This window comes from Gobio gobio, assembly GCF_949357685.1.
Source record: "Gobio gobio genome assembly, chromosome: 20".
Classification (NCBI taxonomy): Eukaryota; Metazoa; Chordata; class Actinopteri; order Cypriniformes; family Gobionidae; genus Gobio; species Gobio gobio.
The window spans coordinates 48992444-49020420 of NC_137113.1; the positions used below are offsets into that span (position 1 = coordinate 48992444).

Below are 27977 nucleotides of genomic sequence, written 5' to 3' on the forward strand. Positions count from 1 at the left end.
ATTGTCTGATTTTTAAAGAGTTTATTTGCAAATTATGGTGGAAAATAAGTATTTTGTCACCTACAAAAAAGCAAGATTTCTGTCTCTCACAGACCTGTAACTTCTTTAAGAGGCTCCTCTGTCCTCCACTGGTTCCCTGTATTAATGGCCCCTGTTTGAACTGGTTGTCAGTATAAAAGACGCCTGTCCACAACCTCGAACAGTCAGACTCCAAACTCCACTATGGCCAAGACCAAAGAGCTGAATCTGCAATAGGTAAGCAGCTCGGAGTGAAGAAATCAACTGTGGGAGCAAGACACAAGACCACTGATAATCTCCCTCGATCTGGGGCTCCATGCAAGATCTCACCCCATGGGGTCAAAATCATCAAAAGTCCCAGAACCCCACGGGGGGGCCTAGCAGAGAGCTGGGACCAAAGTAACAAAGGCTACCATCAGTCACTCAAATCCTGCAGTGCCAGGACATGTCCGGCCCGTCTGAAGTTTGCTAGAGAGCATTTGGATGATCCAGAAGAGGATTGGGAGAATGTCATATGGTCAGATGAAACCAAAATGGTAACTTGTCGTGTTTGGAGGAGAAAGGAGAACACCATACCTACTGTGAAGCATGGGGGGGGGGGGCATCATGCTCTGGGGCTGTTTTTCTGCAAAGGGACCAGGACGACTGATCCGTGTAAAGGAAAGAATGAGTAAAAACCTCCTTCCATCAGCAAGGGCATTGAAGATGAAACAAGGCTGGGTCTTTCAGCACGACTATGATCCCAAACACACCGCCCGGGCAACGAAGGAGAGGCTTCGGAAGAAGCATTTCAAGGTCCTAGAGTGGCCTAGCCAGACTCCAGGGCCCGTATTCATAAAGATTCTAAGAGTCCTCTCAGAAAACTCCTAATTTAGCTTAAAAACTTGGCTTAAGAGCTATTCGGGACCGATCTGAGAGCAACTCTGAGCAAAGAAAATACAAAAACCTTTATCTCAGTGAAGAGGCGGGGCTGACCCTGTTGCTACGTATGACCAGTGTTGGGCACGTTACTTTAAAAAAGTAATTAGTTATAGTTACTAGTTACTTCTTACAAATAGTAACTGAGTTAGTAACTGAGTTACATCATTATAAAAGTAACTAATTACCAGGGAAAGTAACTACTGTGTTACTTTTTTTTCTTTCAAATGTTCAAATATGTCAAATAACTTGGATGCCCCCAATTTTAAATATGTTAAATGAATGAATTGGACACTAAATAGAATAAATTGCTATTATAAAACATATTGTACATTAAATGTACACTATTGTAATGTTGCTGTGGGACAATGTGAGAGACACCTATCAATTCAATACATTATTGTAAATATTATCAGTAGTATCACTACTATAGTGTAAATATTGTGTAAATAGTATCAGTACTTCTTTACTACTCCTCTGGTAGTGGAGCTCACGTTATCACCTGGGTTTTTAGCCACTAATGTTGTGGCTGTGATGATGTGAGGTGCTTCATTAGATTAGAATTACTTGCCACCGACGTGGAGAGACTCTTTCTTCCTGGGCATAAGTTGCACGTTACATAAACATTTTACCTTTCACCTCAACGAGGGAAAAGTAGCGCTTATACTTCCAGTTTGCGAAAACTACCTTTGAAGTCGTTGGACTGCCATCGCTGACTGTGCATATACGTGTGCGTCATAGGTGTGTGTGTGTGTGTGTGTGTGAACTCAACCTATCAACCTCAACCTTGTCTCACACCCACCAATCATCATCAGTTATGTGTACCACCCAACCCACCCCCAACACGCATGGCTGGCGCGCGCGCACACACACACACGCGCGCGTTGCAGGTCCGACTGACAGAGAGCCTGTTCGGATGAAACCGCTTCAGTGAGCTCAATTATAGTAACGCCGCGTTTTTTTTTCTCTCAGTAACGCTAACGACGTTGTAACGGAAGAAACAGTAATTCGTTTGATTACTCGTTACTGAAAAAGTAATTCCGTTAGTAACGCCGTTTATCTATAACGCCGTTATTCCCAACACTGCGTATGACACAGGCTTTTGAAGACTGTGATTGGTTGGTTGTCCAAAAAAGGGGAAAAAAGGAGCGCTTTTAAGTATAGGGTCTATTCTAAGCCTTCACTTTGAAATTACAAGCGCAAATTGTCCTATTTTACCGTTCTCTCTCTCTCACTCACACACATTATATATATGTATATAAATCCTTTTATTATTTACCATGCTGTTAATTTTCTAAGGTATTTGATTGGCTTAGAACTATAAACATTGCTCCACTCTTTACAGTTCCACTGATTGCTGGCATGTCTATTTAATTGGTGGTTTGTAATTTGGGTTTAATGCAACAAACATGATCTAATCTATAGCGTCTTAAGTCACTGTCCTCCATCGTCTGCAACACATTTCTTCTCTCTCTTCATCTTTCTGCCATTTTCTCCACTGCTAAAGAAACTCTTAAGCCTCTTAAAAGTCCTCGTCTGTGCTCCTAACAAATTTGAACGTAAGCTCTTTTAAGGGTTAAGATGCTTTCTGAATTACTTTTTTCTTTACTAGGATTTTGTAGTTAATTTTAAGAGTAAACGCCCACATTTCAAAGAATTTTCTTAGAATTTGGTCACCAGGAGCTGCTCTTTGCATTAAGATTCGTTATGAATTAGGCCCAGATGCCAAAAAAGTATTGAGATGAACTTTTGTTATTGACCAAATACTTATTTTCCACCATAATTTGCAAATCAATTATTTAACCCTCTAGGGTACGCAATATGATTTCAATGAGGAAAAAAATATTTGTGGCTTAAAATAGGACACTATAACAATAGCAATAACATTTTTCATAATTTTGTTATTTATTTTTTTAAAGTTTGTTGCCTCAAGGCAACATTGTACCACAACGGACAAATTTAAACATTTTCATGTAGAAAAAATAAATATATTTATTGAAAACATTGATTTCTTTTACCAGACACCTGAACAACACATTTAACCAGTTTATAATGTATTACAAATTTCATATTTAACAAAAAATAACATTTCAAATTCAGCTGTTGCTCTCAGGCAACATTGTACAATCGTGGAACACAAGTATTACCAAACCATCAATTCAAGTTATAATGTCAAGTTATCATATTGAGTTATCGTGTCAAGTTATCATATCAAGTTATCATATCAAGTTATCATATCCATCTTCATCCTCATCTTCCTCATCACATGACACCTCATCCTCATGGGTTGTGTTTTATACCTTTTTTTAAGTGCTATAGAAAACGTGCAGATCATACAACCCCAAATCAGAAAAAGTTGGGACAGTATGGAAAACGCAAAAAAAAAAAAAAAAAGTGATTTCTAAATTTTACTTTGACTTGTATTTCATTGCAGACAATATGAACACAAAATATTTCCTGTTTTGTCTGGTCAACTTCATGTCATTTGTAAATATGCATCCTTTCCTGTCATTCAGACCTGCAACACATTTCAAAAAAAGTTGGGACAGTAAAGCATTTACCACTTTGTAATGTTGCCATTCCTTTTCACAACACTTAAAAGACGTTTAGGGACTGAAGACACCAAGTGATGAAGTGTTTCAGGTGTCATTTTGTCCCATTCTTCCTGCAAACAAGTCTTAAGGCCTGTACACACCGGGACGAATATCGCACGCGCTTATCGCCAGCGTTTTTCGTGACGTTTTTCGGCGCGTCTTGAGTGTTCACACCCAAGCGATTTTCACTGGCGATGCGCCGAGTGAACGTGCACATTCAGTAGATGCGCTCCCGGTACACAAGATGGTGCTGCGGCACTTACGCTTCTGACACTCGCTTGTCACACAGAAGGAGAAGAGAGACAGTATTTACGTGCTTGCCAAAACCACAGATATATTATGTCTATGGGCAAAACCATTCACACACTTTTTGCTAACTGGCAAGCAGCATTAACAGCCCATCTTCTTCTTTGTCTACTTACTACTTCTTCTTCATATCAATGTGTGCTCGGCAAGACCGATTTTGTGCTTGAGCGCCACCAAGTCGTGTTTTACTGTCACTTCAGCAGCTCCAGGCACGTGAACAAAAGCACTGATCTCATTGGTCGGCCAGTTTTTAACGCGCCGCGTCAAAAGAAAAAAACTAACCCGAGGCGTTTTTTTTTAAATGACGCTTTTACGCCTGGCGTTTTACGCGTCGGTGTGAACACTCACATTGGCGCCCATTGTTTAGTCACGAGGCGTTAAACGTCGGCGATAAACGCACGCGAAAATCGTCCCGGTGTGAACAGGCCTTTAAGGTGGGCAACAGTTCGGGGTCTTCCACACATTCTCTATTGGAGACAGGTCGGGACTGAGGCAGGCCAGTCAAGTACCCGAACCCTCTTCCTCCACAGCCAGGACTGCAGAATGTGTGCAGAATGTGGTTTTGCATTGTCTTGTTGAAATATGCATGGACGTCCCTGGAAAAGATGTCTTCTTGAAGATGCTCCAAAAATCTCGATGTACTTTTCAGCATTAATGGCGCCTTCACAGAAGTGCAAGTTACCTTTGCCAAGGGCACTGACACAACCCCATACCATGACAGACCCTGGCTTCTGGACGTGTTGCTGGTAACAGTCTGGATGATCCTTTTCTTCTTTGGTCCGGAGCACACGGCGTCCATTCCTCCCAAAAAATAGCTGAAATACTGCTTCATCTGAGCACAGTACACGTTTCCACTGTGTGATGGTCCATCCCAGATGCCTCGAGCCCAGAGAAGTCGACGGCGCTTCTGGACACTGTTAACATAGGGCTTCCTTTTGGCACAGTACAGTTTAACTGGCATTTGTGGATGTAACTACGTATTGTGGTACTTGACAAAGGTTTGCCAAAGTAGTCCTGAGCCCATGTGGTGATATGGCTTCTAGATGATGACGATTCTTGATGCAGTGCCGCCTGAGGGATCGGAGATCACGGTTGTTCAGCTTAGGCTTGAGCCCTTGTCCTTTACGCACTGAAATTCCTCCAGATTCCTTGAATCTTTTAATTATGTTATGCACTGTTGAATGTGAAATATCCAAATCTCTTCCTATCTTTCTTTGAGGAACATTGTTTTTAAACATTTCAATAATTTTCTCACGTATTTGTTGGCAAACTGGCGATCCTCGGCCCATCTTTGCTCCTAAAGGATTAGACCTTTCTTGGATGCTGCTTTTGTAGCAAATCATAATTACAATCACCTGTTGACATCACCTGTTTCAAATCACATCATTATTTAACCATTTTACCTCATTACTAGCCCTAAACTGCTCCTGTCCCAACTTTTTTTGAAATGTGTTGCAGGTCTGAATGACAGGAAAGGATGCATATTTACAAATGACATGAAGTTGACCAGACAAAACATGAAATATTTTGTGTTCATATTGTCTGCAATGAAATACAAGTCAAAGTAAAATTAGAAATCCCTTCTTTTTTTTTTTTTTGCGTTTTCCATACTGTCCCAACTTTTTTTGGTTTGGGGTTGTAATATATGCAGTTATAGTATGTGAATTACTAATCTTATACCTGCATTACAAAATTATGCAAAAATGCTAATAAAATTAGAGAATTCCAACTCTTTTCCTTACAAATATACTATATTTGTACCCAACCCAGTGTGTCTGGTCTGGCCGTATGCGATTCCATTATGGGACAATGTCCCCTTGAGGCAACAGTTTTTTGTTATTTACTCTAAAACATTTAATGAAATATAATGTAAAGTTCTTGAAAATACTTCTTTACTTACCAGTGAAGGTGACTCATATTTTTTGTGGGTGATTAACTGGCCGGAAACTAGAGAAAAATGCACTTTTCATTGGAGAAAACATGGAGCCATGTGACCTGTGCACTGAACTGAAGTGGGAGAATTTGCACGATTGGTGTCTGACTAAAAACTCTTTTGCCCCACTGGATGTATTTATGGGTGACTTTACTCATCAGGACACAAGTGAGCGACACGGACACCATTCAGCAAAATAAAGGAGGCCAGTTTATTACATTAACTGACTCAGGTTTAGTCAGTTGAAGATAAATACATTACGGGGTAAGATGGACCACAACACAAAAGACTCTGAGCAAACCCTGAGATTACATCTGAGGAGAACAACGGCAACACAAACGGGTTTTGGTACATTTGATAACATGAGGAACAGAACAAACACCAGTCCATCGGACACACACACACACACACTCATATTCTGAGCACTGGACGTGTTTAATGCACTGATTTGTCTTAGCAAGGCAGCAACAAATGAACAAACACTGAATTATGGAAGTACAAGGTGTCCCCTCAGGAGGAGCTGTGATCTCACACAACACTAATAATCAGCATTTCTTACTATACAACTTGACATGAAATGTGTGTGTTCTGTGCTCTGGCTCTGTGTGTGTGTGTGTGTGTGTGTGTGTGTGTGTGTGTGTGTCGTCTCACAGGAGGAGCGGATCAAACCCATCATGTGTTCCTGCACTTCAGCTTCTGGAAATGATGTGATTCGTCTTCACTGAATATAGAGGGATGATTATGAGGAGGGATTTACATACAATTCAGTTCATAAATTAAGAAAAAAATATTTTTCAACAAAAAAACAACAACATTATTATATATTAATAACAATAATTTTGCCCCCAAAACATAAATATGAAAACCCATATTGTGAAAAAGCATATTGTCAAATAAAGCGAGCACTGACTTTGTGCTGTGGGTCAGCTTTAGAGGCGTCTCTTAAATGTGCAATTCACTCCGACATGCTCCTCCTCACACACACTCCTCCTCTTGCTCCTCCTCCTTCTCTTCTTGCTCCTCCTCCTCCTCTTCTTGCTCCTCCTCCTTCTCTTCTTGCTCCTCCTCCTCTTGCTCCTCCTCCTTCTCTTCTTGCTCCTCCTCCTTCTCTTCTTGCTCCTCCTCCTCCTCCTCTTGCTCCTCCTCCTTCTCTTCTTGCTCCTCCTCCTCTTGCTCCTCCTCCTCCTCTTCTTGCTCCTCCTCCTTCTCTTCTTGCTCCTCCTCCTCCTCTTGCTCCTCCTCCTCTTGCTCCTCCTCCTCTTGCTCCTCCTCCTCCTCCTCTTGCTCCTCCTCCTCCTCCTCAAAGACAGTCCTCATGTGACGCTGCAGATGTTGAGAATCGTTAAGGTGTTTCTGTCAGCTGAGAGTCTGAAGGGTCTGCGGTCGGCCAACAGGAACACGCCGCTGGAGGTCAGAGGTCAAACACACTGTATGGGGAGAACCAACAGGCTTAATGAGAACATGCACACATGAGGAGAGAGAGAGAGAGAGAGAGAGATAGAGAGAGAGAGGAGAGAGAGCGATAGATAGAGATAGAGAGAGAGAGAGAGATAGAGAGAGATAGAGAGGAGAGAGAGAGATAGATAGAGAGAGAGAGGAGAGAGATAGATAGAGATAGAGAGATAGATAGAGATAGAGAGAGTGAGAGATAGAGAGGAGAGAGAGAGATAGATAGAGATAGAGAGAGAGGAGAGAGAGATAGATAGAGAGAGAGGAGAGAAGAGAGATAGAGAGAGATAGATAGAGATAGAGAGATAGATAGAGATAGAGAGAGTGAGAGATAGAGAGGAGAGAGAGAGATAGATAGAGATAGAGAGAGAGGAGAGAGAGATAGATAGAGAGAGAGGAGAGAAGAGAGATAGAGAGAGATAGATAGAGAGAGAGGAGAGAAGAGAGAGAGAGAGAACGTCTCGGTTACGTATGGTAACCCTCGTTCCCTGAAGGAGGGAACGGAGACGTACGTCGGTAATACCGACGAATTGGGATCACTTTAGAGAGCCCCTATCAGCTTCGAGATTTAGAGAACAGGCCAATGGGCCATTGGCGTGCGAGATTTGCATCTCGCGCTCCGCCCCGCGCCGCGGGTATAAACAGGAAGCGAGAGCATCGCACTGACGTTTTTCACTGAGGAGCCGAACCAGTGACTCGGCCATGCAGTGATGGTAAGGAACTGTGGCGACGGGACGTACGTCTCCGTTCCCTCCTTCAGGGAACGAGGGTTACCATACGTAACCGAGACGTTCCCTTTCAGTCGGTCACTACGACGTACGTCGGTAATACCGACGAATTGGGATCCCTATGGAAAACGCCACAGTTACTACCACTTCCAGCGCCCAGCCAGAGCCCCTCAGACCCCGTTCTGAAGCGGGCGGGAAGATTCACGCCAGGAGAGTCATACTGCTGTTCCGCAAGACCCATTCAGCAGACTTGATTGGATAACGCTGGGAAAGTGTGCCCGAAGGACGCTGCGGGAGCCACATCATGCCCAGAGGGAGTTACCATGTGGAGAACACGTATGGGCTGGCCGTGGGCAGCTCAACATACGAAGTCCCAGGGGAGGCCCCGGCCTAATGCAGGCGGGGGACGACACCGTACTGAGACGGCAGAGAACTGCCAAGGGAAAGACACGAGCTCGCCGTAGGGAGCTGTACCGTGGAGAATACACGTATGGGACCGCCGTAGGAGTCACGACATACGGAACCCAGCCTGACACAAGTTCCACCAATGCATACGAGTGCCAGACCTGGCGTCGGACGCTCCGCAACATCCGACTGCCGAGGGGTGCGGAGGACTCAACAGGGTTCGCCAATCCTGGGGAACTCGACTGGAGAAAATAAGTGCACGTATCCGTTCCAGGGGAAGGGAATGGCGCAGCAAGCCGACACTAGAACGGGCACTTCAGTGAAGCTGACTATGGGAAGCGAGCACACGAGAAGCCACCGGCTCTACACGCAGGCTATAAAACCTAGCGAACGTGTTGGGTGTCGCCCAGCCCGCAGCTCTACAAATGTCTGTCAGCGAGGCGCCACGAGCCAACGCCCAGGAAGAAGCTACACCCCTGGTGGAGTGAGCTCTAACCCCGAGTGGGCAGGGCACGTCTTGGGATTCATACGCCAAGACGATGGCATCCACTATCCAGTGGGCCATCCTCTGCTTGGAGACAGCCTTTCCCTTCTGCTGTCCTCCGTAACAGACGAAGAGCTGCTCTGAGGTCCTGAAGCTTTGCGTTCTGTCCATGTAAGTCCGGAGAGCACGGACGGGACAGAGCAAAGCTAGGGCTGGGTCTGCCTCCTCCGAAGGCAGCGCTTGCAGGCTCACCACTTGGTCCCGGAAGGGAGTAGTGGGAACCTTGGGCACATATCCAGGCCGGGGTCTCAGGGTCACCTGAGAATCACCCGGCCCGAATTCCAGGCACGATTCGTCGACCGAAAATGCCTGCAGGTCCCCTACCCTCTTGATGGAGGCCAATGCAATCAGGAGTATTGTCTTTAGAGACAAGATCTTAAGCTCTACTGACTGTAAAGGCTCGAAGGGCGCCCTCTGCAGTGCGGTCAGCACCAGAGTCAAGTCCCAAGAGGGTATAGAAGAAGGGCGAGGAGGATTTAGTCTCCTCGCTCCCCTTAGGAACCTGACGATCAGATCATGCTTGCCTAAGGACTCACCATTAATGAGGTCATGGCTTGCGGCGATGGCGGCAACATATACCTTGAGGGTGGAGGGAGACAGCCTTCGCTCCAACCCGTCTTGAAGAAAAGATAGCACAGATCCGATCGAACACTTCCGGGGGTCTTCTCGGCGAGAAGAGCACCAGTCGACGAACAGGTTCCACTTCAACGCATAAAGCCGTCTTGTAGAGGGGGCTCTGGCGGAAGCGATGGTGTCGACTACCGCTTGCGGTAGGTCACCTAGAACCTCCGCGTCCCGTCCAGGGACCAGACATGGCCAGAGGTCCGGACGCGGGTGCCACAGGGTGCCTCGTCTCTGAGTCAGGAGGTCCTTCCTCAGAGGAATGGGCCAAGGAGGTGCTGTTGCGAGGAGCACTAGTTCCGGGAACCACGTCCTGTTGGGCCAGTACGGAGCTACCAAGAGGAGCTGCTCCTCGTCCTCCCTGACCTTGCACCGTGTCTGTGCAAGAAGGCTCACTGGGGGGGAACGCATATTTGCGTAGGCCCCGGGGCCAGCTGTGTGCCAGGGCATCCGTGCCGAGGGTCCCCTGGGCAGGGAATAGTACCACTGGCAGTGGGTCGTGTCGGGGCGGCAAACAGATCGATCTGTGCGGCCCCAAGCGACTCCAAATCAGCTGGACCACCTGGGGGTGGAGTCGCCACTCTCTGAGGAGCACTGGCAACCGTGACAGCTCGTCGGCCGCACAATTGAGCGGGCCCGGAATGTGGATGGCACGAAGGGACCTCAGATGCTTCGGACTCCACAGAAGGAGATGGCGGGCGAGTTGGGACATGCGGCGGGAGCGTAGACCACCCTGTTTGATGATGTACGCAACGGCCGCAGTGCTGTCCGTCCGGATCAGAACGTGCTTGTCTTTGAGCGACCCTTTGAGGTGGCTGAGAGCAAGACGAACCGCCAGCAACTCCAGGCAATTGATATGCCATTGCAGTTGGGGCCCCGTCCACAGACCCGATACTGCAAGCCCGTTGTACGTGGCACCCCAGCCCGTGGATGAGGCATCCGTGGAGACAACAGAATGCCTGGACACTTGTTCTAGAGGCACTCCTGCCCGTAGAAATGAACGGTCCGACCACGGGCTGAAGGTTTTGGCGGCATCTCGGCGTCACTTGGACACAGAGGAACCCGCTGTGCCACGCCCATCTCGGGACTCGGTCGTGTAGCCAGTGTTGAAGCGGTCTCATATGGAGCAGCCCTAGCGGCGTTACTGCGGCTGCTGCTGCCATATGCCCCAGGAGCCTCTGAAATTATTTCAGTGGAACCGCTGTACTGCGTTTGAACGTATTCAAGCAGCTCAACACCGACTGGACGTGCTCCTCGGTGAGGCGCGCTGTCATAGCGCCCGAGTCGATCTCCATCCCGAGAAAAGAGATCCTCTGTACGGGACAGAGTTTGCTCTTCTCCCAGTTGACCCGAAGACCCAACCGGCTGAGGTGCCGAAGCACCATGTCCCTGTGTTCGCACAACTGTTCCCGCGACTGGGCAAGAATCAGCCAGTCGTCGAGATAGTTGAGAAGACGAACACCACGCTCTCTCATGGGAGCAATGGCCGCCTCCGCGACTTTCGTGAAGTCACGGGGCGACAGGGACAGCCCGAAGGGCAGGACTTTGTACTGACATGCCCGTCCGTCGAAAGCAAAGCGTAGAAACGGTCTGTGTCGAGGGAGAATCGAGACATGAAAGTACGCGTCCTTCAGGTCGATCGCTGCAAACCAATCTTGGGGACGGATGCACCTGAAGATGCGTTTCTGCGTTAACATTCTGAACGGCATCCTGTGGAGGGAACGGTTCAAGTAAGGCAGGTCCAAGATTGGCCGTAACCCGCCGCCTTTCTTGGGTACAATGAAGTACGGGCTGTAGAACCCGGACTTCATATCGGCTGGAGGGACCGGCTTTATCGCGTCCTTCGCCAGTAGGACAGCGATCTCCGCCTGAAGCACGGGGGCATCCACCCACGCAATAGACGTGAAGTGAACGCCCCCGAACCTGGGCGGACGCCGGGCGAACTGAATCGCAAGCCGAGTCTGATGGTACAGATGACCCAGCGAGACGGGCTGGGGAGCGCTAGCCAGGCCCCCAGAGACCGAACAAGCGGGGCCATCGGTACCACAGACGTACCCGCAGCAGGGCAGCGAGGCGGAATGCAGGGACCCCAGGACGACATGGGAGTGGTCCGTGTAGGGGTCTGGGTCTGACACACGACCTGCATCCGCTGAGGGGGTGCGCGAATGTGGGAAGGCCGCTTGAGTGCGTTCCCACAGCCGGCACCCCCTGCTGGCGATTTGGAAAGGCACCAGAGGCTGACAAGGCATGGGAGCGTTGTACACCGCCCAGCGCGCTCTCCAAATGAAGGAGGGGCTGAGCGTGGCAAGGCTTTGTGGCGTTGCACACGGTCTGCCTCACCTCCTTCCTCAGCGGGGAACAAGAGCGGCGAGGCATAGCGTCGCGCACTGTCGTCCACACACCGCTGAGAAGAGGGGAATGAGGGCGGCGAGGCTTGTAGCGTCACACGCTGCCATTCCTGAACTCCCGAGACCCAGAGATATTGGAACTGTTCTTCTCTTTTTTAATATATATATATTTTTTGGGTACCACTGGCTGTTTTTAACCCCAGTGGCGGAACAGAATTACTAATAGTTTTTACCCGGCCCTCCTCCGGGGGAAGAACAGTCCCGAACCAAATCCAGGTCAATGGTGTTTCTGGACATCGTCTAGCCAAGGGCCAGCGCTGTGCGCAGCTCAACCTCGGCTGAGAACTACCCTCATGCCCTAAGCAGGGCGGAGGTGGCCTGCCAGTGGCACTGCCACCCCACCGATGAGGGTAGTGAGAGAGAGGAAAACTTTATACAGATTATGGCCCTATTGGTGTTCCATATTTTGGCACCAATAGTTCCATAATGCAAAAGCCTTCCAACGCACATCCGGGAAAGGCAAGGGGCAGGCAAGGCGATTTATGCGTTGCACTATGCCTCAGCCACCCGGGAAAGCATGGCTGTCGAGCATGAATCGGATTCAGCACGAGCGCCCACTATTATAGTGGGAACCTCAGCATCATCTTCATTTTCAACACATAACAGCCCTCTCTCCGATGCAGCGATTGACATCTGTCCTCTGCTAGAGCCCCAAACGAAACGCTAGGTCCTTTTTTTTATTATTTTTTTTATTTAATTTATTTATTTATTTATTTTTTAGGACCAGCAATCCCATCTGTAAGCTACCAGCAGACATGTGAGACAGTGGGCGTGGCCGTGAGACGGCACACGGCGCGCTGAACACTCAAGCCCTTATGAAAAAGGCAAGACGAACAGCGCGCCGACGTGGCTATGCTCTCATTAGAGAGCATAGACCACCCACAAACACAGTCTCAACATGCGTGGCCGCCGAGTGACGCGCGCTGAGCTGCCGTGGCAACCCGCGCTGTCACTCGGCAGCTAGACGGCACACAGCGCGCTGAACACTCAAACCCTCACGCGGAAGGCGAGATGACCAGCTGATGCAGCGGTGAACATGCGGTCGCACTGATTGTGCCTTTTCGCCAACACAGAGAGTCCTTCTCGTTCTCTGGAGCATCTCTCTTGCAGATAGGCTTTCTTTTAGAAAAGCAGGCTTGCTTCATCAACGCCGTTCGGCTCCGAAGTGAATGACGTCAGTGCGATGCTCTCGCTTCCTGTTTATACCCGCGGCGCGGGGCGGAGCGCGAGATGCAAATCTCGCACGCCAATGGCCCATTGGCCTGTTCTCTAAATCTCGAAGCTGATAGGGGCTCTCTAAAGTGATCCCAATTCGTCGGTATTACCGACGTACGTCGTAGTGACCGACTGAAAGGGAACAAGTATTGTCATGCTCCTCAAGTCTCTGAGTTCAGCTGTTATTTGACATTATTTATGAATATAATAATAAAAGTGACTCTACACCAATGGTCTATTTGCTCTCAATAATGTGACAGGACCTCATTAACCCTCTGGTGCTCTTCAGTCATTTCTGACTGAACATTTTTGTTTTGAAATAAAAAACATAAATAAAAAAATATAACAGCTTCATCAGAATGATATGAAACTTGGTGACTTTTCTAGCATTAGGGATGATAACACACAAAAAAGGGGCAAAAAAGGGCATGATTCGAGCATGCTAATTGGTCATAAATAAAATACTCCCACTTGTGCTCTTCAGTCAAACATGACCACCATAGGAAATGAATGAGAAATCTGCAAAAACACAAATTTACAGAAAAAAATCTATATTTCTAACAAAAAAAATCTAAAACTTTATAATAAATAGTCTTTGAGATTTTTTAAATATATATTAAAATCCATAAACAACAAAAAAATTATTAAATGTGTTGAAAAGAGAACTAGTGAACTCAAGCCTCTCCACAGTGACCTCTAGTGGTCACACACAGGGTTCCCACTCTTTACCAGGACATTTTCAATTTTACTACGCCGGGAATAAAAGACAAGGATCATGCCAAATATTGCTTTCGAAGTCTTTAAAAGCCGTCCAGTTTAATGCCATTACTTAACAATCCAGCATTTTTCAACATGAGCTCTTAATCATACATTATGACTATGGAAGCTTGTTTACGCCACAGAATAAGAAAAGGTGATTGTGACTTTTTATCTCGCTATTCTGACTTTCTCGCAATTGCGAGTTTACATATTTGTGACATAAACGTGAAAATTGTCGCAATTCTTTTTTCCTCAGAATTTGACTTTATAACTTGCAATTGCAGTTTAGATCTCGCAATTCGGAGAAAAGAAGTCAGAATTGCAAGATAAACTCGCAACTGCGCAAAAAAGTCAATTGTGAAGAAAAGACTTGCGAGTTTATATCACGCAATTCTGACTTTATAACACACAAATGTGACTTTATATCAAAATGATGTGATTAGGTAGCAGCTTACGAGTTAACATTCACTGCATAATTTGAGCAGTTATAGCATTAGATATTAAACATCATTATTCAAAATATTACTCATACGCATCAAACTCAGCATTCCTGAACATGTGCTTTCTGCAGCTAGCGCTGATCGTTGGGCCAGAGATAAACTCTTTATACTCGCTAAAGAAATAACTTTTTTTAAAAGAATTTTCCCAGACGACAACAAGATTTTCCAGGACATTTTACATTTTCTCTAATTTTCCATGTGTTTTCCAGGACGAGTGGGAACCCTGTCACACACATGATTGCAGGATTTCTTTAATAATTCCAAAAGAGGGGCTAATCTGCCTTCAAAAAAAAAATATTTTGAAGGCCTAGTCTCTATTTTAACCTGAAATACTGCAATAATAATAAAAAATAAATTTAAAAAAAGTTGTATAATTTAAAATGGCAAAAATAGACCATAATTATTGAATAAATATTAAAAAATACCATCAAATCATCTCAAAATACAAAATTAAAAAGAAAAAATATTATTGAAGAAAAATAATTTGCATTGGTTTTACTGGGGTGGAGGAAGTTTATTTTTTCGGTGTCCGGGAAGACGAGCAATGCGACCCCAAGAGGAAGAGCAGCAGAGGTTAAACATATAAACACACACACACTATATAAGAGAGAGGTCATCTCACTACACACATGATCTACTGCTGATGTGGTGCAAACTCTATGTTCTGAGCTCAGACCTCATGAGATCCAGTTTCTCCAGCGTCACCTGTTGATCTGACCACACGATGACCCTTTAATGGACCTGCTCTAATGCAGACACAAGAATACAAAAAGGTACAATTTTGAGCAAAACTCTCACTTAAAAATAAATATACAAATCTAAAACTTTTGTCATCTAAAAAAAGGTAGAAAAAAAAGATACCTTGTGCTTTCTGCATTTGATGGAGAAGTTCTCCTCGTTTAATACACAACCTGTAATACAGACGAGGACACATCCAGATGAATCATAATCATACAACTCAGGACATTTCCTCAAATGTGCATTTGAAGATGTTCTGAACGCCAAAAACAGCTTGAAAACCCTGTCAGAGGCAGATATGACTGATATAGTTTTTCCATTTTAGTCAGTGAAGACAGTAAACATATGTTTAACTGATATTTATATGTTTTATGAATAATTTATGCAGACATGTTAATTTACTGAAGGCTAACAGGAAAGCTGGGTAACGAAATGTATTAAATTAATCTACAATATACACACATTCATTACTAATCTTATGCCCAATACAGGCTGAAAAAAGCTGAGCTTTATTTTCTGAGAGCTACACATGGAATTATATTCATTCTAAGATTAATCGCGATTAATCGCATCCAAAATAAAAGTTTGTGTTTACATAATATATGTGTGTGTACTAAGTTAATTATTATTTATATATAAATACGCACACAAGCATGTATATATTTAAGAAAAATATATAATTATTATATATAAAACATTTATATTTATATATATATATATTATAGATTATATAAATGTATATACATGCAAATATTTCTTAAATATATACATGAATGTGTGTGTATTTATATATAAATAATAATTAACAGAGTACACACACATATATTATGTACACACAAACTTTTATTTTGGATGCGATTAATCGCGATTCATCTTTTGACAGCCCTAAATAATTCACAATATGCACACATTCATTACTATTAATCTTATGCCTAATATGAAGAAAACGGCTAATATTTCTTGTTTGTTAATTATATTATAAATGACATTACATAGGCCTATTTCAATTCAAAATGCGAAATTAGACAAAAGTTTATTAATTTGGCTGCATATTTTTGTCATTTGTTTATCATTTCTGACTTACAAAAGCTGCTGTCAAATATAAACGTTTAGTTTAGCTTAATATCTCGCACTTGACGTCGAGTCGAGCTGCTAAAATACTCAGCAGCTTCTGTGAACATAAAGCCCGCCTACTCTGATTTGATTGGTTTTCTCAATTATGTTGACATTGAGGAGCGGTGACAGACCAATGAGAGCTCAGATCAACACACACACACTTCTGCTTCTGACGTGCGCTCTATTCGCCGCCACAGCGGATTGAAGAACACACTTAATAAAAGACGGGACGAAGGCAAAGCCTCCCGCAAGTTTCATATGTTATAAAGGTTAATCACACATTTTTTAGGGGGGCTGGGCTGAAGTTTAGGGGCTGAAGCCCCCCTAAAAAGGGCCTAGTGACGCCCATGCATCCAATATCCTTTTAATGTTTTAGAATAAATATACGAGCATGGTCATAGATGTATACGTAGATGCCTCATTAGCGCCTGCATGGATCAGTAGAATGAGGCATCTACAATCAATATATCTATGACCACGCTCGTATTTTGACCTCACTCAGCGGAAGTTATGGCGGAGCTCAGAGATGATCACGTTCGTCTGATAATATCATAAATACTGCTGGGTTTCTCTCAGAAACTGATGGTTTGTCTAGATCAGACCCTTATTCATCATCTGGTGTCGTTTAAAGCTGCACTGAAACATTTGGACCTTGAACCGTTTGGGGCCCATTGAAGTCCATTATATGGAGAAAAACCCTGGACTGTTTTCATCAAAAACCTTCATTTCTTTTTGACTGCAGAAAGAAAGACATGGACATCTTGGATGACATGGGGGCGAGTAAATGATCAGCAAAAGTTTATTTAAAAGTGAACTAATCCTTTAATATCCAGATGATTTTTGGCATAAAAGAAAAATGGATAATTTTGACCCATACGGTGTATTATTGGCTATTGTCCCAGATATACCCGTGAGACGCACGACTGCTGTTGAGCTCCGGGGGCACAGATGTGTGTGTGCTGGTGTGTGTACGCTAATATAGTTATAAGGGCTGGGTATTGACACCAATTTCACAATTCGATTACATTTCGATTCAAAAGCTTTCGATTCGATTTCCGATTAAATTCAATATGGATTATTTTGGATATGTATCAGGTATAATACATGGAAAATTTTCTCAAGGAAAACAAATCTCTGAACTAATGTTGTAAACTATGGGAGTCAGTTGATACTACATTAGCCGACTAATAGTGAAGGTACAAATTAACAGATTTGTATACAAACACTTAAATGACACTAATTACGTTTTTTATATATATAATAATAAAGTTATAATAACTTTACAATTAAATAATTATAATTCAACACCAATTAGATTCATTTAAATGGTGGCTGTCATAAAAACTTGCCAGATTTATTCATACATGCATTAAATATTGAAGAACATGGACAATGAATATCCTATGTAATGGTGCATATAATTAGCAAAATGCTCCTCTCTAGAGTTAATTTTTCTAGCTGACTAATGAGTTTATGGACACTGGATATGGTTTTTCTGAGGTAAATATGATGTTACATGACATTGTTTACAAGCCGTTTACGTCTTTCTGCGGTTGAAACACTTGAGCTATTCTATGTGCCATGATATGATCTCAGTAAGTTGTCCTGTATCTCTAACACACTTTCAGAAGCTCATTCATGTTTATTTCGTGCTGTAACTGGTATTAATGCGGAAGAGAAGATCCGTTCATCAGCCGGTTCTCTTGAGCTGATCTCACGCCACAGCACCAAAACTGTATTTATATTTTTGAATTGCGTTAAAAAAATAGACGTAATTTGAAATCTGAGACTTTTTCATATCAATAGTAATAAAGCACAAAGATTATAGCGATTTATCGGAAGGGAGGCTCTACATTCATTAACTGAAAACAGGATGACTAATAGATTCTTGGGATTTAAGAATCGATACTGTTTTGTAAAAGTGAGAATCGATTAAAATCGAGAAATCAATATTTTTTACCCGGCCCTAATAGTTATGGCTCTTGGTATGAACGGGCCTTTAGCACTACATCATGTGTGTATTGTGTCCTCGTGTCTCACCTGACTGCACCGCACACATGTAGTGGAACTTGTTCGGACAGCCTTTGAAAACACAGCCCAACGTCGCGCCCCTTTTTTGGCAAGTCGAACACACCTGGAGAAACAAACGACTGAGCGTCATTACCAGTGCTGGGGAAAGTTACTTTGAAAAGTAATGCATTACAATATTGTGTTACTCCCTTAAAATGTAACTAATTGAGTTACTAAGTTACTTTTTAAGAGAAGTAATGCGTTACGTTACTTTTGCGTTACTTTTTCTCACCTGGGCTGGGCTTGTTTTTGTTTTTAATAAAAAAGTTATATTTTTGTGCAGCGGTAAAGACCTCTTCATACCAAAATGGAAATAATAAGTAGAAATGCAGATTCCCTCATGAACACTAGAGGGCGCAGCTCTGGATAATGGAGAATAGATGCAGGAGAAAAAAGTTTTACCAATAAAAACTAAAAATCTAGTAATTTTCATCATCAAAGGTCGGCAGCAAGACATTGGTCAATTAAATATAAAGGTAGATTATGCTTAAAAATAGTTGTTTTATTTAACATGTAATTATTGGAGGTTTGAGTATTCTGATTTTGCATTTGACTGATTTTATTCATTTTGAGGAGAACAGAATCTTTATTGTGCAAGTGAGATAAATAAATGCTCACATTTAGTCTAGAACTACAATAACCATCATGTTCACACACACACACACACACACACACACACACACACACACACACACACACACACACACACACACACACACACACACACACACACACACACACACACACACACACACACACACACACACACACACACCTCTGCTCTTATTTTTCTCCACATGAGGGCAGGAGAGCTGTCAGTCAAACTAATGTGAAAAAGTAACTCAGATATTTTGTTGTAAATTTGAAAAGTAATGCGTTACTTTACTAATGACTTGGAAAAAGTAATATTATTACGTAACTCAAGTTACTTGTAATGCGTTTCCCCAACACTGGTCATTACCACACATTGCTTAAAGGGTTAGTTCAGCCAAAAATGTAAATTGTGTCATTAATGCCTGAGCCTCATGTGGTTGGACACCCGTCAGACCTCCGTTCATCTTCAGACACAAATGAAGATATTTTAGTGTAAATCTGATGCTCTGAAAGGCCTCCATTGGCTCAACTTTACACTCTCAAGACCCTTAAAAGACACTAAAGACTAAAGTTACAAAGTCCATCTCACTACAGCGGCTCTACAATAACTTTTGCGCACAGAAACTATTCTCGTCTTCATAAAGTTATTGTAGAGCCGCTGTAGTGAGATGGACTTTGTAACTTTAGTCTTTAGTGTCTTTTAAGGGTCTTGAGAGTGTAAAGTTGAGCCAATGGAGGCCTTTCAGAGCATCAGATTTACACTAAAATATCTTCATTTGTGTCTGAAGATGAACGGAGGTCTGACGGGTGTCCAACCACATGAGGCTCAGTCATTAATGACACAATTTACATTTTTGGCTGAACTAACCCTTTAACATCGAAGAATTGCTGCATCTGAAATCTTACCGACACTTTCGCCAACCGGATGGCTTCGTCCAGCCCGTACAGTTTCCCCCGCACCAGGAAGACGCCGGCCGCCCAAACGCCACAGTCCTGGTGGAGCCAGTGCTCGCCAGCATCCAGAGGAACCACAGGAGGGCTGAACCAATCAGAGCTGGACTCCGCCAGCCGGTGGAAAGAGTTCGTCCAACTTCCACACGAGTCGCTGTTTTCCTCCTGCTCCGGATTGGAGGCGACTTTGGAGGCCGTTTTGTAGCCTTCAGGGAAATACGGCCCATGCAAGTCTCCAAGGTCCATCGCATTGGACGACCCACCGCAGAGACAGCAAACTAGGAGTTCTTGCCTCGTTCCGTCCGCACTTGCTCGTCCGAACCGCAGGCCGGGCGTCGCCGGCATCACGCCGGAAACCACACCAGAACACGGCGGACGATTCCCACGCTTGCTCTCCGGATAGTTGACGACTTTGCAAGACGGAAAGTCCTTGAGATGGACGCGCACATACGGCGAGAAGGCCTCGTCCCGCACCTCCTTCTTCTCCTCCTTCCAGTTCAGGCATTTGAGTTTAATCTCGGGTTCCTGAGGCGGGAAAAAGGACGTGTGTTTCTTTCGTTTGCTGGCGTGGGATTTCTTCGGGCGTTTGTGAGGCGTTGCGGAGCGGCTGATTGGTGAGGAATGATGGGTTCGCTTCCTTTGCGGATTAGGGGGAGATGAGGTAGATCGCGTGGCTTTGCGTCTCTTTGAACGCCTGATTTCCGCTTCCTCTCTTTTCTTCTCCTCGAACACATCCGGCAAAATGGAGGACTTGTTTTTGTTGGCCTGAGATTTTGTTAGACGACTCCGGACGGGTTGGATGCTTTGAATAATGGCTCTTGTGCCTCGGAGGACTCTGGGAGGGAGTTTTCTCCTCTCGAGGGTCTTCTTGGTGCTTAGGGAAGACAAACCATCGCTTGTTTCCGTGTCCGTTTGTACGGCGGATGGATCGTTGGTTGGTTTGGGCGATTCTGTCGGGAGATCAGACTTTGCATCAACCGCCTCATTCTCCGCTTGCTCCACCAAAGGTGATCCAGGACTAATGAAGTCTTGGTTCAAAGGCTCGTTGGGTAAAGCGACCGGCTCCTCGGATCTAGAGATGAGAAAGACGAGCTCCGGGTTGGCATTTGGGCACAATCCCTCGGGATCTCTTTCTCCGTCTGGAGATTCTGTCGGGAGATCGGACTCCTCTTCTTCTTCTAGCTTTGCATCAACCCCCTCATTCTCCACCAAAGGTGATCCAGGACTAATGAAGTCTTGGTTCAAAGGCTCGTTGGGTAAAGCGACCGGCTCCTCGGATCTAGAGATGAGAAAGACGAGCTCCGGGTTGGCATTTGGGCACAATCCCTCGGGATCTCTTTCTCCGTCTGGAGATTCTGTCGGGAGATCGGACTCCTCTTCTTCTTCTAGCTTTGCATCAACCCCCTCATTCTCCACCAAAGGTGATCCAGGACTAATGAAGTCTTGGTTCAAAGGCTCGTTGGGTAAAGCGACCGGCTCCTCGGATCTAGAGATGAGAAAGACGAGCTCTGGGTTGGCATTTGGGCACAATCCCTCGGGATCTCTTTCTCCGTCTGGAGATTCTGTCGGGAGATCGGACTCCTCTTCTTCTTCTAGCTTTGCATCAACCCCCTCATTCTCCACCAAAGGTGATCCAGGACTAATGAAGTCTTGGTTCAAAAGCTCGTTGGGTAAAGCGTCCGGCTCCTCGGATCTAGAGATGAGAAAGACGAGCTCTGGGTTAGCATTTGGGCACAATCCCTCGGGATCTGTGCCTGTCGGGAGATCGGACTCTTCTTGCTTTGGATCAACCGCCTCATTCTCTGCTTGCTCCACCAAAGGTGATCCAGGACTAATGAAGTCTTGGTTCAAAGGCTCGTTGGGTAAAGCGTCCGGCTCCTCGGATCTAGAGATGAGAAAGACGAGCTCCGGGTTAGCATTTGGGCACAATCCCTCGGGATCTGTGCCTGTCGGGAGATCTGACTCTTTTTCTTGCTTTGGATCAACCGCCTCATTCTCTGCTTGCTCCACCAAAGGTGATCCAGGACTAATGAAGTCTTGGTTCAAAGGCTCGTTGGGTAAAGCATCCGGCTCCTCGGATCTAGAAAGGAGAAAGACTAGCTCTGGGTTGGCGTTTGGGCACAATCCCTCGGGATCTGTGCCTGTCAGGAGATCCGACTCCTCTTTTTCTTGCTTTGCATCAACCGCCTCATTCTCCACTAAAGGTGATCCAGGACTAATGAAGTCTTGGTTTAAAGGCTCGTTGGGTAAAGCATCCGGCTCCTCAGATCTAGAGACGAGAAAGACGAGCTCCGGGTTGGCGTTTGGACACAATCCCTCGGGATCTGTGCCGTTGTCTTCGGGAAACCCTCCCTCGAAGGGTCCGACGTTCCACAGGGCATTGGCGTTCTGAAGCTCGTCCACGCTGATGGGAAACCTGCACTCGCTGGGATCGGCTTGTAGAGACTTGAGCGTTTCCAAAGCGAGGTTCTCCATATTGGGAGGTTGCTGAAGGTAGCAGAACGCCGCCATGTTCTCGACCACCTGAGCCGGAGACATGAAGCCGAACGGCTCGCAGGCGGTTAATCCGACCGGGATCTGCTGCTCCACCAACGCCCCGTCTTCCGCAAGCTTCCCGGGATCATAGGCACGGAGGAACGCAGAAGGAACGCCGTAAACCGGGGAATGCTCCGAGAAGACATGCGACCGGCTCAGGTATGAGAGCATGACGGCCGTGTTGGAAAAGGCTTCGTCCGCTGGGATCTGGTCTGTGGGAAGCGGGTCGCTCTCTGGAAGAATCGACCCATTACTGGTTCCGGGATTGACGAACCATCCCGGCCCCTGCACCACACGCAAGGCATCGATGGGACTAGCCTTTAGCAGACACTCGTCTCTGCTCCGCGTCAGATCGAAGATGTTGGGAAGGCCGCGAGCGGACGACAGATCCTGAGGCTGTAAACCATCGGAGCTGCTGGGAGGCTCTTCCATATCAACTGGGAGCAGAAACAGACATGAATATATGTAACATCAGAACCACTTCATGCAATCAGTGTAGCACAATAGCGGAAATATTACTCAAGAGTAGGGATGTCCCGATCAGGTTTTTTTGCCCTCGAGTCCGAGTCATTTGATTTTGAGTAGGATATATCGTTATCGTATCTATATCTAGATATGAACTTTCAAGATATTACTATCGAAAAAAGCAACGATATAGACGATATAGATTTCCCCTGCATACAACTCTGGCCGTCAAAACAAACATCAGTTTTACGAGTGCCCTTGAATGCACCGCTAAAGCCAGCGTGCGCACTACAGGGGCGCGGGAACTATATTGTGAGAGGGGGGGGGGGGGCGTTTCCATGGTGACGCGTCATTGCTTGTCATGTGACACACCGCAGCAGCAACAGCGCTGAATGAATGATGATCTGCTTTTGTCATTTTTTCCTTTTTTATTCAGAATATTCACAAATGTGTTAGCTATGGCATGAAATATCTGATGTTCCAATTGTCAAATACATGCAAGTGGAAGTATATTATTGTTTAAACACCGTTATAACGATCGCGTTAGTTGAGCTGTATGCGCGATGGGCGCCGCCGTGTTAGTTCAGAGAATCGGATCTGTTGGATTTACAACCTCTATATTTACAACACGTGAATTCATCGACTTCTCCCGAAATATATTAAAAGTAAGTGGCTGGTGAACTGGGAATAGAATAGAGTAAACATTGAAGTTACTTACAATGTGTATCTGATATGAATAAAACGTGTCGAATTATAATGGAAAGGATTATTATTAGCTCTTCCATAGACATCAGTGTGTATTTTACAAACTCTAAATGTATTGTTTTGTTAGTACTTATGTGTTTGAAACCTGAAATAAACAGTATGTGGTTGAAAACACTGAAAAGTTGTGATATATGACAGCTCTGAGCGCGCCTGTCTCTGGCTAAGTTCAACATTTGATCATGTGATGCTCTTGATCATCCGCTCAGGAACCAGCCTAGACTGATCACACCTGTGTGATCATATGTACGAAAGGCTTAAAAATAGTACATTTTCTGACACACATTTTTGAAATGTAGGCTTAAATCAAACACATTTTAATTCAGATTCTGGTTTTCACCGAACATGTAGTCATATCGTATTGTATTGATATCGAGATATCTGGCATGAAAATCGAGATATGAAATTTTGTCCATATCGTTCAGCCCTAATTTTGAGTATCTACCGATACCGAGTCTCGATCTGATACTTTTATAATACATAAAAAAAGAATAAAGAAGAGCGAAAAAACAGATCCAGGATGTTCCTTATTTTTTATTTAATTATAGTGCTGGGAATCGATGAAAAAAAATTAACTAATTAATCAAATTTTTTTCTGTAATTAATCGCAAGTTTTTATTATTTTAAGTTTTTAATATTATGATATTATAATAATTTCAGTTACTCTTCAAATGAATGTAGAAACAATTTAAAGACAGTATATTTTAAGTATGTGTTGTATTGTCATGTTTTTATGAATGAAGGCCAGTATCACTGATGTCTCTATGAAACATTGATGATGTTACATTACAGTATAACTGAAAGATAACAATTTCAACATTTATTAGGCTTTAAAAAAAACTACTTTTAATTTAAGTGAACTTAAAACAATCTTTACATAAACCCATTATAATAGGCCTAAATGTTATTTTTACCCATGGCCTTCCCTGTTAGACATATACAGAAATGTAATAGTTATCAAACACCTTTCAGAACTGCATAAATGATAAGTGAAATATAGATTAATCATCATTATAGCTACACTTTTCTCTGTTCCCATTGTTGTGTGATGAACATTAATGACATCATCATCAGTGCTACTGTCACTTTAAGAACAGCCGCTGACGAACATGATGTGGATCTGACATCTCATTTCCTCAAAACTCTTTAAGTTCATTTAAGACGTTATTTAACTAATTTAAGACCCTAATATGAGAATACTCAAAATTATCTGTGTTGTTGTTATTGTTTGTTCAAGAGCAAAAGAGAACTCGATGTGAGCAGGAGACTGACGCGAGTCTGTCTGTGCGTTGAGTGTGTGTGTGTGTCCCTCAATTAGCTGACATGAGACGCAGCCACACAGACAGGACACACACACACACACACACACACGTTTGTTTTTGTGAAATGTGAGGACATTCCATAGGCGTAATGGTTTTTATACTGTACAAACCGTATTTTCTATCCCCTTACACTGCCCCTAAACCTACCCATCACACACACACACACACACACACACACACACACACACACACACACACACACACACACACACACACACACACTGGACATTGACATACAGCGTGTTCTCGTGTCGTCGCGCTTGGAAGCATTTACATGAATAGGAGCTTGATCATGTAACGCTAAGCAAAAATGGATATAAAAACGGACGCTGCGTTATTTGCGTTAAATATTTTGAATGCGTTAAGCTGAAAAAATTAACGTTAACGCGTTAATTGGCCCAGCCCTATTTAATTCACCTTATTAAACCAATAGCGTCTCTGCAACAAAGTGGAGTCAAAAGGGTCTAACTCTGTGCCACCGCATAACTATAGATGCGTTAAAGAATAATGAGAATATATATATATATATATATCCGAGATATATATCGGGAGGTAACGTCCGATTCCGATTGAGTCTGAAATCACGTGATCGGATCTGGACATCCCTACTCAAGAGTTACACTATTAGTACTCTACTCCATATAGCATGCTTTATTATTATATACTAATGTGCTGTGGCGTTTTAACCGTCTTTGGTCATTTTTTTTACAACAATGACATTAAAAGTTGAAATTATGACACACCAAGTCGTCACTATGACATGCTAGTCATGTCAAAATCGACTTTCTGTGTAATATGTGTGACTTTAACTCATAATTTTGACTCTTTTTATCTCAAATATGACTATAATTTTGACTTGTCAAAAAAAATTTGATTTACAAAAGCATGATTTTGTTTATTAGGCAGAAATGGGCTTTTATATAAATGAATATTAAATGAAGAAAAATCTAAAGATTAAAATTTTGATATAAAGGAATAAAAGATTTAAATAAAATACATATTAATAATTGAATAAAATAATAAATAAAAAGTACATTATATAATTTTATCTCTTTATTTTTTAATGAATAAAATAAACAAGATTAAATATTAATAAATACTATTAATAATAAAGGTTAAATAAAATATACAATTAAAAATCTTTACTTCATTAGAATAGCACAAGACCTGACAATTGCTATATATATATAAATAATTGCAAAACCTAATGAAAGGAAGTAATTATCTCTAAAATTACTTTATTTCTCCCGCCAGATTTTAAATATCTTTGAACTTTAACACTGCATCAATTGAAAATAACATTAAAACATGTTATTCTAATATTTTAAATAGTAATAAATGGTGAATTAACGAGGAGATAAATATAGTCTAGTACCACAAAATCACCTCAAAGTACACAATATAAAAGAAAAACTATTTTTGAAAGAAAATATAGTACTTTGATGTCATTAATAATACAAAAAAGTTAGCTGTTTACTGAATAACAAAGGGTTAATATATACCGCGGTAATGACGGTATTTAACACCGTTACTGTGGATCAAGGTACATACACAAAAACTTCAGGTTATAGTTTATAATTCACTTTCCTGCTGTGTTTGAGGACCTCCGCGAACTCGGTATAACGGCGGTTTATTGAACACACTCACACTGAAGCGCTTGATGATTTTAGATCTGCTTTCTTCTTTTATTCGGTTTATCAGCGGCTGAGATTCTGCTCCGTGTTATGCTAACGTTAGCATAGCATGTTGTTAGCATGAGGAGCTAACATGAACTCTGGCGACAGTAAAATAACGCGCGTGTCGCGATCAATCAAACCCGACGGATCGATCATCGATCAGACGCCACGCGCGCGTCACAGCCGAGCGTTATAACGCGCCTCGAGCGGAACAAAGAGCGCGCGTGCACACACTCACCCCGTGTTCAGCACAGCCGTGTAAACTCCATCCCTACACACACTCCTTCAGCCGCAGAGCAGAGTGTGTGTGTGTGTGTGTGTGTGTGTGTGTGTGTGTGTGTGTGTGAGCTCGGAGCGAATAACGCAACAAACTGAAGCTTCTCATACTTTAGAGCTCGAGGCTGCGCTGCTGTCAGTCACGGCGAGCCGGCGCGCATGCGCAGTGCAGCTCGAGCTCTGAGCGGTTATAATGCGACACAACACTTTCATATGGAAGACCATTCCCGCCACAGATATCCATAATCTATGATTCCCGCAAAATCACAGAAAACAGCATGCACAAATATGATCCAGTCGAATTATACTAGTCATAATAACTTTTATCTCAAATATTACTTCGTATTTAACTATTTGGACTTTTGTCATAATTATGATTTATTTAATTATTTTGTTTATGTGGCAGAAAGAGGCTTACAAATAAATGAATATTACATATTATATATATATATATATATATATATATATATATATATATATATATATATATATATATATATATATATATATATATATATATAAAGATTAATTATAAAGGTAAAAAAATAAGAATAACAATAAATTGTGCAAAGAATATTACATTTGAATTTTTTTTTAATTTATTAATATATTTATTATTTTAATCCTATGTACTCCTTTTTTTATTGAACTTTTATAATTTATTTTAATCTACTTTTATATTATTTATTTTATTCAATTATTAATATATATATATATATAATAAAATAAAAAGATCCAAATAAAAATGTTATAGAATAAAATAAAAAAAGTAGATTAAAATGAATTATACAAGTTAAATAAAAAATGAATAGAGATACAAATAAAAATATATATTGATAAATGGAAAAACTAATAAAAAATAAAATAAATAGTTTGAATAAATTTTTTTTAATTTAAATAATATATATATATATATTAAATGTATAATTTATAATACATTAATAAATAAATAATAAAACGATTAAAATGAATTATAAAAGGTTGAAATAAAAATGAATATGGAAAACATTAAATACAAATATCAAAATAAACAATTTATATAAATAAAATTGATTAAAATAAAATATAATAATT

The 27977-nt window shown here is 42.9% G+C and overlaps 1 protein-coding gene across 3 annotated transcripts; it reads right to left on the reverse strand.

Moving 5' to 3' along the window:
- Positions 1 to 5958: 5958 nt before the first annotated feature.
- Positions 5959 to 27066, reverse strand: LOC307143691 (uncharacterized protein). 3 transcript variants are annotated; one of them, XR_013818621.1, is made up of 7 exons: positions 26866 to 27066; positions 19823 to 22839; positions 18293 to 18386; positions 15260 to 15309; positions 15075 to 15144; positions 6680 to 7196; positions 5959 to 6490 (listed from the first exon to the last, which is right to left on the reverse strand). XR_013818621.1 is itself a non-coding variant. In XM_079845438.1 (6 exons), the coding sequence occupies exons 2-5, from the start codon at positions 22832 to 22834 to the stop codon at positions 15100 to 15102; spliced, it is 3201 nt and encodes a 1066-aa protein (XP_079701564.1). In that variant the 5' UTR covers positions 22835 to 22839; positions 26866 to 27066; the 3' UTR covers positions 5959 to 7196; positions 15075 to 15099. The 3 variants fall into 3 exon arrangements, 1 of the variants encoding a protein (XP_079701564.1); XM_079845438.1 differs by having other exon boundaries at positions 5959 to 7196; XR_013818622.1 differs by lacking the exon at positions 5959 to 6490 and having other exon boundaries at positions 7065 to 7196; positions 15028 to 15144.
- Between the last annotated feature and the right edge of the window lie 911 nt (positions 27067 to 27977).

Excerpts from the sequence above, each read along its gene's own strand:
- LOC307143691 (XM_079845438.1), bottom strand. The coding sequence starts at position 22,834 with ATGGAAGAGCCTCCCAGCAGCTCCGATGGTTTACAGCCTCAGGATCTG. Across the intron at positions 18,387-19,822 it reads TCCGGTTGGCGAAAGTGTCG|GTGTGTTCGACTTGCCAAAA; the intron begins GTAAGATTTCAG and ends TTGTTTCTCCAG. Across the intron at positions 15,310-18,292 it reads CATGTGTGCGGTGCAGTCAG|GTTGTGTATTAAACGAGGAG; the intron begins GTGAGACACGAG and ends TCTGTATTACAG.